Below are 14,902 nucleotides of genomic sequence, written 5' to 3'. Positions count from 1 at the left end.
ACTACTTTTCAGGGAAGGAATTTCAGGCTCCCCAACTTTGGAGTAATTGGCTGCAGCTACAATAGCAATGCTTATAGACAGACATGGGCAGGATAAACAATATAGCCAGACCACTGGATAACTTCATTCCGAACATCTAGCTCCCTCCTGGCACTATACAAATACGTACGTAACTATTTTTGCAATAACTGATGCAGAACTATTTTCAAATAGGAATTCAAAATTAACTAACGTCAGCTATTTTAAAATAAATGTTTGCCAACTGTGAAGTGCCTAAAGAAGCTGAATACAAACACATTAACTGATAAGATCAAAAGAGTTATTTTACTGAGTCGTTTTTAACAACAGGAATAGAAAACAATGCCTGGAAAGTATAACATTTATACAGCAATATTTTATTATGCATATGCAGTAATATAGAAGTCACACTGAAAACATACTCTTCACTTAAAATCCTACCCTTTAAGTTTGTTAATTCTAAGCCAAAAATGCAATTCATTTCTTGACAATTACAGCACATGCTGGCTGATGGTACATGTCATAAAGCCCTAAGGCTCAGCGACATTAAACCAGCCAAGATATGCAATAATCCTCTAGACAGTCTCTGTCTGAGGGAAACTGAATATACAAATAAAACAAAACCCATATTGAACTCTTGTATTTACTGAGTGTTTTGGCTATGGTTGTGACATCACTGACTACCAATCAAAAAGCTGAATTTGTTCTATGTTCTCAAACTATTTCATCATTTAAATTAACACACTGTGTCAAGTTGCATTTTTTGGTTCAGCATAAGAGCATCATCGCATAAGCAGTCAAGGCTTGAAAACCCCAAAGCAAAGTTTAACATTTCTGGGACTGAGACCGATAGAAACAGCAATCTCACATGATGCGATATAACACCCATCAGTAAAAATAAACAGCAGTACACTCAGTGGGAATGGGAAAGAGATTATGAGGCTCACTCCACCAGAAATTTACTAACTTTTGAGCTTTTCAAAAGCAAGAAAATAATTTAATCTTTCCAAGATAATCAGTGCTATGAAATATTTTAACTCCAGACTCCTCAAAATAAAAGTGCTTGATGACACTGGGAAGTATCAAATTCTGATCCATTGGTAAGCACATTTCATTGGCTCTCGTAGCTAAATCAGGATTAGCGTGACTCTTTACTTGGGAGGATGACCAATGAGGAACATCTATCCACCGCAAGGCGTAGCACTGGTGATCATTAGGTACCTTCAGAGATAATAGTGAATCAGTATTGCTGAACAGCACTGTGCTACTAGAGGAGCCATCTTTCAGATGACTGAAAATAGAGATTTTGACCACTTGTGGTTATTAAAGATGCAAGAGTTCTTTCACTAGAAATTGTGAATTAACCCTCTTGTCCTGGCCAAATTCCAACTGAAGCAGTTACATTCTACCTACCATAATTGACTCTGTTGGTTCAAGTAGTTATAGTACTCATTTTCACTCACTATGTGGTATTAAAAGAGACACCATCAATATTTTTAAAAATAACTTTTTCTGCCTGAAATTTTTAGCACCCACTGTTATTACAAACAACATCTGAAGTTACTAGAATTGAAAAAACATTGGAAAAAAGAAAAGCTATGTTTTCTTTATTTTTGTTTGCTTACTTGGTGCATTTAACAGCATTTTATGTTGAGTTATAATGAGTTAATTTACTTCTTTCTCCTGTATAACCAGACAGTCATCTTCCTCCTGTTTATCTTGGTCTTTCACACAGCAAGAAGGGAGAGAAAACATTTGTGTATACATACATATATTGGCAAGCTCTCTCAGGGGCAGAAGTAATACTTGAATCTATGACTAGCTTTTTTTTTTTTTTTTTTTAATTGACTAGATTTCAAGTTATTGTTTCATTTTAAGCCTGAAGAGATCATGATACTGGTGAGTTACTGTGTGTGCACACACTGGTCTGTCTATTCTAAGGCTTAATTAACATTTGTAAAACTGCTTTGAGATCCTCACATAAAAGGACTCCATAGAAAATGCATAGTATTGTTGTAATTACCTTAGAATTAAATTATTTTTGGAGTCCTCTCATAGTAATAAGAAATTCTAACATGTAACTGTGCATGTAATTTCCCACACAATAAGAATTTGGGATGAGAGGTGTATATTTTTTTACTAACGCAGTCTGAAAAATACCGTCCCCACCAAAGTAAAAACATTGATATTTTTTGCTATAATTGTCAACATTTAAAAAAAAGTCATTGAAATTTCACAATTTTGAAAAGAATCTTTGTTCTTGAGGCTGTTTGACTCCAAATATTTAATTTTGTAGTTTAAGAGCTCTTATCAAATGTGAGGAAGTTTACAAAGCTTGAACATAAATGTTTTATAGGATAATTTTCTGAAGTCCATTCAGTGTAGTTTCTTAATTTCTTCTCTTCCAGTTCTTCTCACCAGCTCCGCTCCTACAGAATATTTGTAATTTAAAAGCCTTAAATTCTTTGTTCTTAGAATAGAGAGCTATTTGCAGAAAATTATTTATTCTTTTAAACTTAACCCGCTTTTTTTCTTCATGAACCATCTAGAAACAGCTGTTCATTCATAATTATCTGAACGGTTTATTTTCATCTTAAGGTTTATTCAATGATTATTCACTTCATCTGTATCTTTTATATGTATGGCCCATTGGTACCATGTGGTAAGTGACATGGTATCTGACAGCTATTGCTACCATATGCAGTATATTTGGGGTTTATCTTATTAACTTTATGAATCTTACATTTATCGTTGTAGGCCAGGGATGGTGTTCTACTCCATGGGGGAGAATTATTACAGCTCCTCCAGAAACTGAAACAATTGGGGATAATTACTGCAGTCTCTGGGGGGCCATAAACAGCTCTGAGAAGTATCATCCCCTGGGCTGGGTTATATATACTGGCACAGACCATATTTCAAGAGACACAGGAGACAAAGCAAGAACTTAGGCTATAAAAGGCCAGTGGGAACAGCACAAGGGACTTTGTTTTGATTTGGTAAATGGACATGACCTTTAGTCCAAGGAAGGGCCAAACCCTACGGAAGGGTTGGCGAGGACTTGCACCTGCCAGGGTCTGTATAGCACTCGTGGGCAACTTTTGGTACATTTGTTGAATTTAAACCTTTTCATATGTTTTCTCCATATGCTTTTGTCCTTAAATAAATGTACTCGGCTTTGGAAGAGCTGTATGGTCACTTGTAACCACTGCTCTCAGAGGACAAGCAAAGCACAGGAATTGAATATCAGTCAAGATCTGCTTTTGATAATCACAGGGCAATTGCAGGCAGCTGCAACCTAAAACCCTGGGCTGGAGAGAGAGAAGGACCTGGGGTCCTGCCCAGAGACAGGTGACAGCTAGAGGCCTGAGATGGCCTTTCTTGATCAGACCATATGGAGGATCAAAGTTGCAATTACCCTGAAACTGTGATAATTGTCAAATCAAGAAATGATTCTATTGTATAAAGATATTTAAATCATGATTGTGGTATAAAGTCATTTAAAGATGGCTGTGTGAACTCTTCTGACCTGAAACCTCCAGTGAACGTATGCTCATCAGTACATGCAAGGCTTCCACTTTCTGTGAATGTTCTTGTGAGCAAAGTTGCTCTTACAAATGTTCATAGAAAACAAAAAGGTAATGACTACTACTGAAACATATTCATTGTTTTTCTTTATCCAGCTCTATCTTACAACAAAAGAAAAATGTATTTAATTTAATGAGTTAGTTACAGAAATGTGCTTTTGTCCACTAGAACTAATGATCCATTATTAATATCTATGCCAACTGTAAGTAGGGTGTACTGAATTGGTAAGTATATTTTTTTCTGGGAAGTTTTCACATTCAAAACCACTTCACAGAATCTCATTGAGATGCTATTTTCTTCTTTCTAGGAACTGCTAAAAGGTTTTGAAAGCATCAGGCAGGCTGATAAATTCTGAGAAAAGAGGAAAATTGTGGGGTGGTGGGCTTTTCGTTGTTTACAATAAACCATTGATAGTAATGAAATAATGAATTATATAGCCACTCAGTATAACACAAGGGCTGAATACAGAATGATACCGCTATGATTGAAAGAATATAGGAAATCCTATCTGTAACGAAACAAATAAATAAGTGAAAGGGCTTCTTTGTGGTGTTTAAGGACAAATTACATGCTTCATAAATGTGCCTGATTTTTCTAATAGTTTGAGCAATTTGATAGGGATGATCCCTCCTTTGGAATTTGGCTCAATTTTTTTGGTTCATGGGAGCAAGTTCCTGAAGAATACAGACACAAAAAGGTGTCCCTAACTACTGTAAATGGACCATGGAATTCTCTCCCACAAACAGTTACATAGTTTGAATCACAGGAGGAAATATTTTACAGCTCAGAATCCCTATGGACCTGGGAAACTTCCAACCAATCTCTTGAAGCATTTTTCCCTGCAATCAGAAGAGGCAGTGCAGTGCTTATGTACCACTTAGGGAACATTTCTCAATCAGGAAGTAGCTGTGTCCAGCTGCTCATCAGTGAAATTTCATAGAGCAGAGAGCTAACCCAGAGCTGAGTGCAGATTTCAGCAAAGAAGTATTTCCTCTGAGTGTGGTAACACCACTTATAGCCCTCAGGGCTTCCTAAGCATCACTTTGTCAAACACCACTTTGATCCACCAGCAGTGAAAATGAGTCAGTGACACCAAGACTGTGGCAGCAGTCTATTGCCACACGTGAGCTGTTTGGAGACATTAAACAAGGTGAGTCACCCCAGATAGCTTGCACTAGTGTCACACCCTTTTATTCTTTGCTTCACAGTTACTATAAATAACTGATCCTCCAAGCGCACATGAGATATGATAGTTAACAAAGTCAAATCAGGGTTAAAGTGGGTTATAACTGACAAAGTGGCCACATCATCAGCTTCTTTTCCATCTTCAATACGAGCTCTCTCAAGAGTAGCACAGTGACAGTATCTGCACCTATTACTAGGATTAAGTCCAGATGCTCTCCTCCTTTTACATGAGCTGAAAGCAGCAAAATCCGATGCAGCTGTGGACAAGGATGACTTTGGAATGAGCTCTGCTGCAGGCATCCCATAGATCCTGCTCTCACATGGAGCCTTCCCCCACCTATTCTGTAGGTTCTGGGCATGCACACGGGAAGTTATTACTCTCCATCGTCTCCTGCCTCCAGCAGCACCAGATGTCTTGGCAGAAATATGCTTCGGAGTTAATACTGCTTCAAACAATGTTAATTCCACTTTCACACCGTCTACCTCCTTTATTTTGGGGGGTGGGAGGAAGAAAGCTCAAGTGCAGGAATACAGCAAGTGCTGCACAGCAACTAAACAATCACAGCTTTTGGTTCCTTGATTTCTGTGATGATCCCAGTGGAATCCACAGTTGTAGAGAGCCCTAAAGCCATCAGTGGTGGAAACAGGACAGCTGCAAGCTCCCTACCAGCTTCTGCCTGAGATTTAGCCAGTACCCCTGAGAAGCAAGTATGCTCTCTCGCTATGAGGAGGGCAGCTCAGAATCATGGAAGACATCATAGGCTATTAGACTAAGCAAGAGGCTGCAGCAAAGGACCAGTCCCAGCTCTGATATTAATTCCTCTCTGGGCTTGATAAAGTTACATAGGCACACATTTTCAAATGTGGATGGCTTAAGTTATATACTTAAATCCAGAGGAGCTGAGCATCTGCAGCTCTCCGTAATGTCAGTGGAAGCTGCAGGTAGAGCTGTAGAACTGAAGGGGGCAGGTAGGCATCTCTACCTGGCCTTGGAGCAGGGGAAAGACCCCAGTTATCAGGTGACTCCCAACAGACAGCCTGGAGAGTGAGAACTGCAAGGAGCAGGTAGGCTCCTGCAGGTACCTGGGTCAGGGCAAGCATCCTGAGGGGCTGAGAGAGGTGAAGGGAAAGCCTCTGGTAGCTGTAGCCCATGTTGGGCAGAGGAACTACTTTAAATTGGTATTTGCTTAAGTTTTCTGTTCATCCAATAAACTATGCCCTAAGGCGAGAGTGTGAAACGGACCGTGGCATGGCACTGGCCCTGGGTTGCTGAGTTAGGCCATTGGCATATAAACAGGCAAGGATGAGTGGGGAGGGGCAACATTGTGAAGGGCTGGTTAAGTGTAAGGCTCCCCTCACAAGCCCTTCCCCAAATCTCTGGTCCACCCCAGTGCATATCACGGTACGGCTATAGGGGATCAGAGTCTTTTACAGTTGAGGTTCAGCAAAAATTGCAATTTATCCAAAATGTCAGAAGCAAGCAGATGCATTCGGATCATTCTGACAATTAAAGGTGCATTCGCATTTGTACATAACACGGTTATTTTAGGTCAAATGATAGCATTCCTAAGCCAGAATCTAGATAACTTACTACAAGAAAATGTACAACACCTGGGTTTTTTGAAATACCATATAACCGTCTGTATGGTATAGTCACGTTCTGACAATAAGCATCTTAATATTAATGCCAGTCTAATGGCTTAACGCTAACAACTGAAAGGAAAACTTAAATACTGCACCTGTTTAGTGCAGGAGCAAACTGTGCCACTGGTGCCTCAGAAGCCAAATGCAGTATTTCAGGCAAGATGATAAATTGTTGGATGGCTGTACTACTGGAACATCTCCACTGCCATTCGGATGATGATACCAAGCAGGCATCTTCAAAACCCCAGCTCACGCTGTTATTTTAAGCCACCAAGCTGCTGATGTGATATGCCCTTGAATCATACAAAGGGCAAGAACAAGACTACATATTAAAGTGGGCAAAGAAAAAGTTAAATACAGGACTAGATTCCCTGTGGTGCAGAAAGTGGCTGTTGGGACTGGCCATAGTAATTCCCGGAATCTCTGCCTGGCTATTGGTCCCTAGGGGTTGGGTCAATCTCTGCCAGCTGGCAATAGCCCCCAAGGGAATATTTGGAAATTGAGGATAGACAGAGTACAGCAGACTCTGGTCACTCCCTATTCTTGCTTCCAACATTCCTCTACACCAGGAGCTATGGGGAGAGTGGCAGAGGAATCAGCTATGCTGGCTCTATACAAGCTGAGAACTCCCCCCACAGAGGAATGCAGATAGTCCCCTTCCCTCCTCCTCCCCCTTTATGGCACCTGAATTGCAAAATGGGAATAGGAGCACGGCAGAGAACCTGCCCCATAAAATGTAAAATTAAATCATTTCAACCTTAGATTCCAGAATCCATCTTAGACTTTGCTGGACAAGAAGCCCTCACCTACTGGAAGTTCATTGATCCTTATGAAGCTTTCTGAACCTGAGCCTGTTCCCAGTGAATTTAATAGAAGAAGGGCCGAGCTCCTTAAGAAAGTGTTTTACAATTATCCACACACATATAAAAACCTTCCTTAGGGATCTGAGTTGTGAAAGCTGTCTAGCAAACACACTGAAATGTATGGGTATGGAAATAGTCTTGTTCCTTAAGGATTCATCCCATGCTTAGCTTTGGAATTTGAAGGAACCTTTGCCTTTTAATTGGTTATAGCCGACTTTTCAGAAATAAAAAGATGACAGACAAGAACTACTTAAGGCACATTTCAGGTACGCTCTAGCATCTTCCATTAATGAACTCCTTCTTACGCTTTTCTTTAAACACTCTCATTGATCTCAGCAGTCCAGATGTCTTCACTTCTTGGTAGTATATGTGAACACAACCTTTGTGAGAGGGGAGGGTCATAGCAAGAAGGAAAAAAAGAAAGAAAAGGACAAGTGTAAGTAGTGGATAGGACACTGGATTGGGAGTCAGGAGACCTGAACTGCCACTGAACTTATGTGTGACCTTGGGCAGATCCTTTTACCTCTTGTTCTATTCCCACCTTTTGTCCTGTTTATCAGCCAGGGATGGCTCTTACCGTGTGTCTATATCAGTGCCTTGCACAATGAGATCCTGATTTTGCTTGCTTGCTAGGTGTTCCTATCACTATAAAGGGGAAAACAATTTGTATGGAAGATTACCAGAAATAGGCATGCTAACACTGAACCTGCACTACATCAGCACATCAAACACATATACTGTTAACAGAAAAAAGTATCTAGTAATAGTAAAGATTCCTCTGAGAATCCAAAAAAGAAAAAGTATGTAACTACGAAGAGAAAGATCTCCAGGCCTGCTTAATTAGGAGACCCTATTAATCAAATAAAATTATCCTGCCAGATCATAACACTTATCAAAAATATAGCGTTTTCATCAATAAACAAGGTTTCTTATCTGCTGAAACTGATACTATAACTGTAGAATGGACAAAAAGCATTTCCTGAGTCACTTAAAAGCTTGGAGGAATGGAAATAATAAATAAATGTCAAGAGAGCCCTTTCTGAGATTCTTTCACAGACACCACTCCAGTTACAAACCAAATATTTATTTATTCATGCACAACTATATTTTTCAGCAATAGAATGGCCATTTTTCCTACTCTGTCTCTCTGGAAAGCTGCCTTAAATCCAAATTACTGCAATGGAGTTAAGTAAATCTCTACTTTTCTCTCCAAAATCTATCCCCCCCCCCCCCCACTTCCCCCCAGATTACAAAATGCACCAATCACAACTCTACAGCTTCTTACGATCAAAAATAATGATCATCGAAATTAATATGTTTAACCCTTCCCCCCTCCAAAAAAAAAAAAAAAAAAAAAAAGAGAGAATAAAAGAAAAGAGCAAGAAAGAATTATCACTCAGCCACTTCTTTCCATTCCCTAAGGCAAAAGCTGAGCAAACGGCTGTGCCTTACAACATGCTCTAAGGCACCATCCCTACTGAAAGGCTTCTAATGTTGGCGGGTCCATCCAAAGTGGATGAAGTGTTTGGGTAAATAAAATAAATCTTCCAATTTTTTCCTGTGATCATGTGGAAAATATAGAGTTTGTTCCTTAATATTTACATCTGGGATCTGGACAGCCTCCTCAGCTGCCTTTCTGAAACCAAGATGGTACCTGGCGACTTGAAACAAGAAAGGGATGCAGTCACTGCACCAGCTAAGGAGGAGGGAGGGCTGCTCCTGCAAACCAGGAGAAGAAAGTTCTCACTCTGCTTTTTACTCCCTCCTGCTCCATGTTTCTTTAAACTCTGATGGTGCTCCCTCCATTGACCTTCCCTTCTGCAAATTTTGGCCTGACAAGTCTTGGGCAGTTGCAAGAAGCCTCATCCTACCTTGTCTATTTGCTCTTCCTCCTGTGAACTCTGTTACAGTGATTCCCTGCAAATAGGGAAGCTGAGGCACAAAGAGCTTCAGAGACTTGTCCAACATTATACAGCAAGTAGGTAGTAGAACAAAGATCTCCAGGTATCTAGCCCTATTCTTACCAGTAGGATATGCCTCCTGCCTCACTACTGACTGCTATGAAATTGTAATGGGTTTGCAGCTCATGGCACTGCTGATGTCAGAACTCTGCCCACAAACACAGCAGCTTGGGGAAACCTCTGCATACAGTGAGTACTTTTCCTGCTGTGTGCTTTGCAAGTGAGAATTAAGGTTCCCCTGGAATAACAAGAGCTCCTGAAAATACATACTTCATCTTTATTTACTGTGTGCCTTTCTAGACAGAGAGAGAGAAAGATTTTTATTATTGTTTCACCAATTTGTTTTTTTCCAGGACAATGTGGATCTTGGTGACTTGATGTTCTCACTCTGCTACCTTCCAACAGCTGGTAGATTAACTATTACCATAATAAAGGCTAGGAATCTAAAGGCAATGGACATAACAGGAGCATCAGGTAAGAATTTCTCTCATGCCCAACATTACAATTTCACCTTCTCCCCGTTGAATTAAAGAAATGGTCAGCTGTATTGCCAGCTCTTCTGATATTTGGTGTTTTTTTTAAACCCCAGCTTCTGGAGTCATTTGATTATGAGAGATTATCAGCTTTCTTTAAAAAAAAAAAGATTTTAGCCATCCTGGTTGCAAAGAAAAGCTTAAAAAATGTGAACCCTAAATGATCAAAAACTAAAAGGCAAATTAAAAGAACCCAAAGTTTATTATGGTAAAGACCTCAAGAATTTTGAGGGGCTGGCTGTTGAATGCTTGGATTTGACCATATTGTGCTTGTAACCACAGAATTTGATTTTGCACTGTCTGGTATTTGTTGGAGCAGATGTTGGGTACCGTATAAATGAACACCAACAATGGAGAGGTTCAACAGCCATTAGTCCAATTCAGATTATGCTTGGGCCAAGATCCATTTTAGCAACCATTTTCAGAGTTGGTATTGAAACAAAGTGAAAACAGTTTGGGATTTTGCTACGAAGGGGTCACAGATGCCTTGTTTCAATCCACTGGTGGAGTGAGAGTGGGTAGGAGTTATAGTACTGTCAGAAAGGATCTAGAATGGAAAAGGTGCCTGACGTGGGGCAGTTTCTTCTACTACACACACAGCTTTAACTGTACCTCTAAAGAGAACAATAATTGTAAGCCACTCTAACTATTATACTTCTAAAGTGTTAATATAACTAATTCCGGATCAGCAAACACTAATGCTGACATTATCTTATTGTGTTCTACACCTTCTGTAGATTTAATCAGTTATACAGGACTTGTCTACACTTACCTCAGAGTGTCGGTGGCAGTTGACCGGAATTACACAAACTACGCAAAAAACTTGCATAACTCCCGTCGACTTCTGTGCTTCTGTTCTGCGCTTCATCTTCAATGCACTGTGCCAACAGGAACCGCGTTCCCATCGATGTAGCGCTATGCCACTTGAGGAGGTGGTCTTAATATGTCGATTTCTGGATTGACTGAGCAGGTCTTCACTGACCACTCAGTTGATGCAGATAAGTTGATCTGATGGTGGCGAATTTGCCGCTGTCAGTGAAGACATAGCCACAGACTGTTACAAACATGGGGATGCATATTGTGTTGTAATGGACATTTTTACATTCTTTGAGAAGACAGAATACAAAAAAACAGCTTCCTGAATGAACACCTAATTGTTCATTATAGTCATTCAAGCAGGAAGATCTTTTAACTGCCAGCGCCTCCCAGACATTTCATTAATGAAGGAGCTCAGATTCTAATTTAGGTACCAGTGAATAAATTATGCATATAGATATAAGCATAAATTAAGGTTACTCCTTTTGCTTTCTCATCTGTGTTTAATTTTAAATCAATAAAACTGCTTATCATGATTCACACAGATCCCTATGTGAAGGTTTCTTTAATGTGTGAAGGAAGGCGGCTAAAGAAAAGGAAAACTTCCACCAAGAGGAATACCCTCAATCCTGTTTACAATGAAGCCATAGTCTTTGATGTCCCTCCGGAAAACATTGACCAAATTAACCTGTCAATAGCTGTTATGGATTATGATCGGTGAGATATCTGTAGCTAGTACTAAATACAAATTTACTATGCAAGATTTTATGAGGCAAGAGATTATAAAAAGCAGGCACAAGTTCTCATAGTTTTCTCTCAGTTTGTGGTATTGATTAAAAATGTTTTGTCGTTCATGCATTTCTCAGCAGAAGACTACAATTCTCTATACTGTCAGACAGCATAACCTTCTTAGTTTTTGAGATGCAGAATGGCATCCATGCCTATGTGCCTAATTTGCATAAATATTTACTAGAATTGTAATGATTACCGATCCAAATGAACAGTCTGCACTCTGAATGGCCATTTGTGCACAATCGCCTTAATTCCTTAGATTTCAGATTTCCTCTGAAAATATGGCCCATGGTATATTCTATTTGCAAATAATTGCTTTGGAATAGGTATCCTGTTTGTTCAGATAGCCCATTTCACATAATACTCTTTATATGTTTGGTGCTTTGGGTGGGCTGGAGGCAGAACAAGTATGATGTTAGTTAATTTTTCTTTTGTAAATGTTAATAATTTTTTCTGTTGGTTAAAATTGGAGCGTAGACAAATATGAGTCCAACTGTCAATGTACTTCATAGAAAACCAACACACACACACTCACGCACACACATGCACAGAAAGCGTGTGTAGTAACATGATATAAAAGAGTAAATTATTAGTATATTATCTAGGTTAGCCAGAAAGATAAGAATTAAGCTCAAACCTGTGTTATGTAGCTCATTAAAATTTCCCAACATCCTAGATCATTGTGTGTCATAGAGAATTTAAATGACATTTGTTCCCAAATGTAAAATTTTAAGAAAAAAATATTATGGCACATTTTCACAGTGTAGGTCACAATGAGGTCATTGGAGTGTGTCAAGTAGGCAACGATGCAGAGAGCCTGGGCCGGGACCACTGGAACGAAATGCTCTCGTACCCTCGAAAACCCATTGCTCATTGGCATCCGCTTGCAGAGGTAAGATTTCCATTTCCGGAGTATCCACCTTTACTTTAATTGGGAAAGCTCTTTAACGAGAAATGAGAAGCTGGATAAAACCTTTGCAAACAAAATAGCAGGATCCACGTTTGTAGACTAAATCCAGAAAAGGGCTTTGAAACTCCAGTTTTTAAAGTGAGCCTGACGTAGCATGGAAGTAAAATGAGCTCCCATCAGTTTTAATGGGATGTAAAATACTTCAAGCTTTAAAATATATATTATATATTAAAATACAGGCATTGTATATAGGATTATTTTTATAACATATAAAACTTTAACTTTCACTGCATATTGGTTAAACCATATCCATCTGTTTAGATCTGCTTAGGAATAATTAAATAAATAGTTAGGCTGTTTTACATTTATATATCAGATAAAAATATGATATACTCTCTTGTAATACTTGATTTCCATTCCATTGGCATGTCCAAAGGGATGTCTAATTGCACTGAAAATAATAAAATGTCCCTGGAGACTAGCAAACGTAAAAATAAGAAACCGCACAATCAAAAAAGCTCTTCAAGTTATGATTGGCTTCCTATGTTTCTTTTGTCTTCATTTAGGGCCCTATTCAGCAGAAATGTTATGCGGGCCTTCTGCGCATGGATGGCTGCCGAAGAGGCTTCCTCACCCTTTTAACCTATTCAGCAGAAATTTGGCATTCCTGTTGATCTCTTTCTTAGCCATTTGCTCAGGGGCCATTCCGCAGAGAGTCCAGAGGGGTAAAGACAGCCTTCTAAGCCCTCACCCTCACTCCCTTCCCTCCCCAGGGAATACTAATCCTGATTCATGAGACACAAAAATTCATCGTAGACATAGCCATATCTTGATTTCTGAAAGTTACCATAGTTTCACTCTCATCTAGGCAACTGTGATGTTATCCACGTACAACAGTAACAGTGGCCTCTGCTTTTACCTAGAAATTACTTTTCTTGTTATATGTATTGTCTAAATTCAGACGGTAATGCATGTTCACACCCATTTCCAGAGGCTTATGGATATAAACATGGTAGCTTGTTTAACAACTAGCATGCTATCCCTCCACGCAGAAGGGTGGGAAGGCCTGCCATATTGATATTTTTAGCCAGGATCTAAACCGCAATGTCCAATCATGCAGAGACATGATTAGTTGGCAGCCTCTCTATGTATGTTGTATTGATTCGAATGTAATTGTGGATGCTTACAGTGATACAGCAGTTTTGCTAAGTTATAAGTGTCAACCACAGATGGTTTCAGTAGAGAAGTTGGGAAGTAATAGGAAGCCACTGTAAAATGATAGAAGTATCTTATTGGGACCACATTACCATGAGAGATCATGTTTAGTAAAGGATCCCACTGCAGTTCAGTCTGCATATTTGGGACCTGTGAGTGCCCACAAACCGCTTAAATGAATGGAGTGGAAGATTATGGCACCTGGAAACAGTCCAAGCAAGTTAATGAAGTTCAGCATGCAAAGGTTTGGGCTCACTGAGAAGCTGATGATGTGATCAGTGGCACTGTTGCCTTTTCATGACAGACAAGAGCCAAAATAGTACTTTGCTTTGATTGAGCTGGGCTTGGAAAACAGAGCACCTTGCTCTTAACTGTAGTCAAGCAATGACATGAGTGGCTTGACAGAGCCCTTGTGGAACATTTTAAACCAGCATGGCACTGTCTGTTAGCAGAGATTATGCACGCCCTTACATCCAACCTGTGTTTTCCCCCTTGAGAGTGAAGGGCTGCAGAGGTCTTGTCCAGAGAAAAAAGAGGACTGTCAGAATCTAATTAGCATCACTATTCTCTCAGCACATGCTCAGTTGAGTCCTTCAGGGGTCATTAGTGTGGGTCACTTCACAGGTACCTGAGCTACAAAGAGGCATATGTTTGTAATTCCGCAGGAATCAAAGGAGGGCGGGTGCCCAAAATCATCCAAGCTGTGCAGAGAAATATTTATACAAACATAATTTTGGTTCCTGAATCAGGATTAGGCTCATTGATAGCTAAGCGCTGGAAGCTTCTAGAGCCTCTGTGGCCACAGACATGGGACTCTGAATATTTGCTGAATAGGACCCTCCGTTAAAACATTTGTTTGAAAATTATGTGAAGAGTGGTTTGTTTAAATAATCTAATAGCATCCATGAGTAACAGTAACACTCAGAGGCCTTTGATGGTACCTGTGAATTACTGGTATGGCCACTAGCATTGCCCACATTCAGATGCCCATTTCCAGAGATTCATGGAAGTAGCTTGGTTTTAACAGGAAGCCTGATAGCAATGGAAACATCAAGCCATGTGATTTGTAGCTGGGTGCAGCAACCAGATTGATTCTTATATTCAATATTTAAAAAAAAGAAAGAATGCTGTGATGGATATTCTTACAAATACATTTCTTCAAGAATGATTGGCATTACACATTTATAGTGTGGTTATGCCTACAGGCCCCAGTAAGGCTTGGAGTCCCCTCTTACTCTGTACAAAATCCAAGGTTAGCATAGTTCCTACCCCAAAGACCTTACAATCTAAGAAATTAAAGAAGGAGCTACTTTCTGTGGGCGTAAGAATGAGACCGGTATGGCAACCTTAGTGGCACTATGTTCTTTCAGAAAGCAGAGT

General features: G+C 39.7%; 1 protein-coding gene across 1 annotated transcript in view; it reads left to right on the top strand.

Moving 5' to 3' along the window:
- SYT9 (synaptotagmin 9) overlaps nucleotides 1-12,981 on the top strand; it is a 111,338-nt gene extending 98,357 nt beyond the window's left edge. The window contains exons 4-7 of the mRNA XM_067532168.1: nucleotides 9,610-9,730; nucleotides 11,151-11,322; nucleotides 12,160-12,289; nucleotides 12,874-12,981. Coding sequence (XP_067388269.1) covers nucleotides 9,610-9,730; nucleotides 11,151-11,322; nucleotides 12,160-12,289; nucleotides 12,874-12,981 — 531 coding nt within the window. The remainder of the gene's footprint in view (nucleotides 1-9,609; nucleotides 9,731-11,150; nucleotides 11,323-12,159; nucleotides 12,290-12,873) is intronic.
- The last annotated feature ends 1,921 nt before the right edge of the window (nucleotides 12,982-14,902 follow it).

Source organism: Emydura macquarii, unplaced genomic scaffold, assembly GCF_026122565.2.
Source record: "Emydura macquarii macquarii isolate MOO-44397 ecotype Brisbane River unplaced genomic scaffold, CSIRO-AGI_Emac_v2 contig_3240, whole genome shotgun sequence".
NCBI lineage: Eukaryota > Metazoa > Chordata > Testudines > Chelidae > Emydura > Emydura macquarii.
This window is presented reverse-complemented; position numbering and strand designations above follow the sequence as displayed.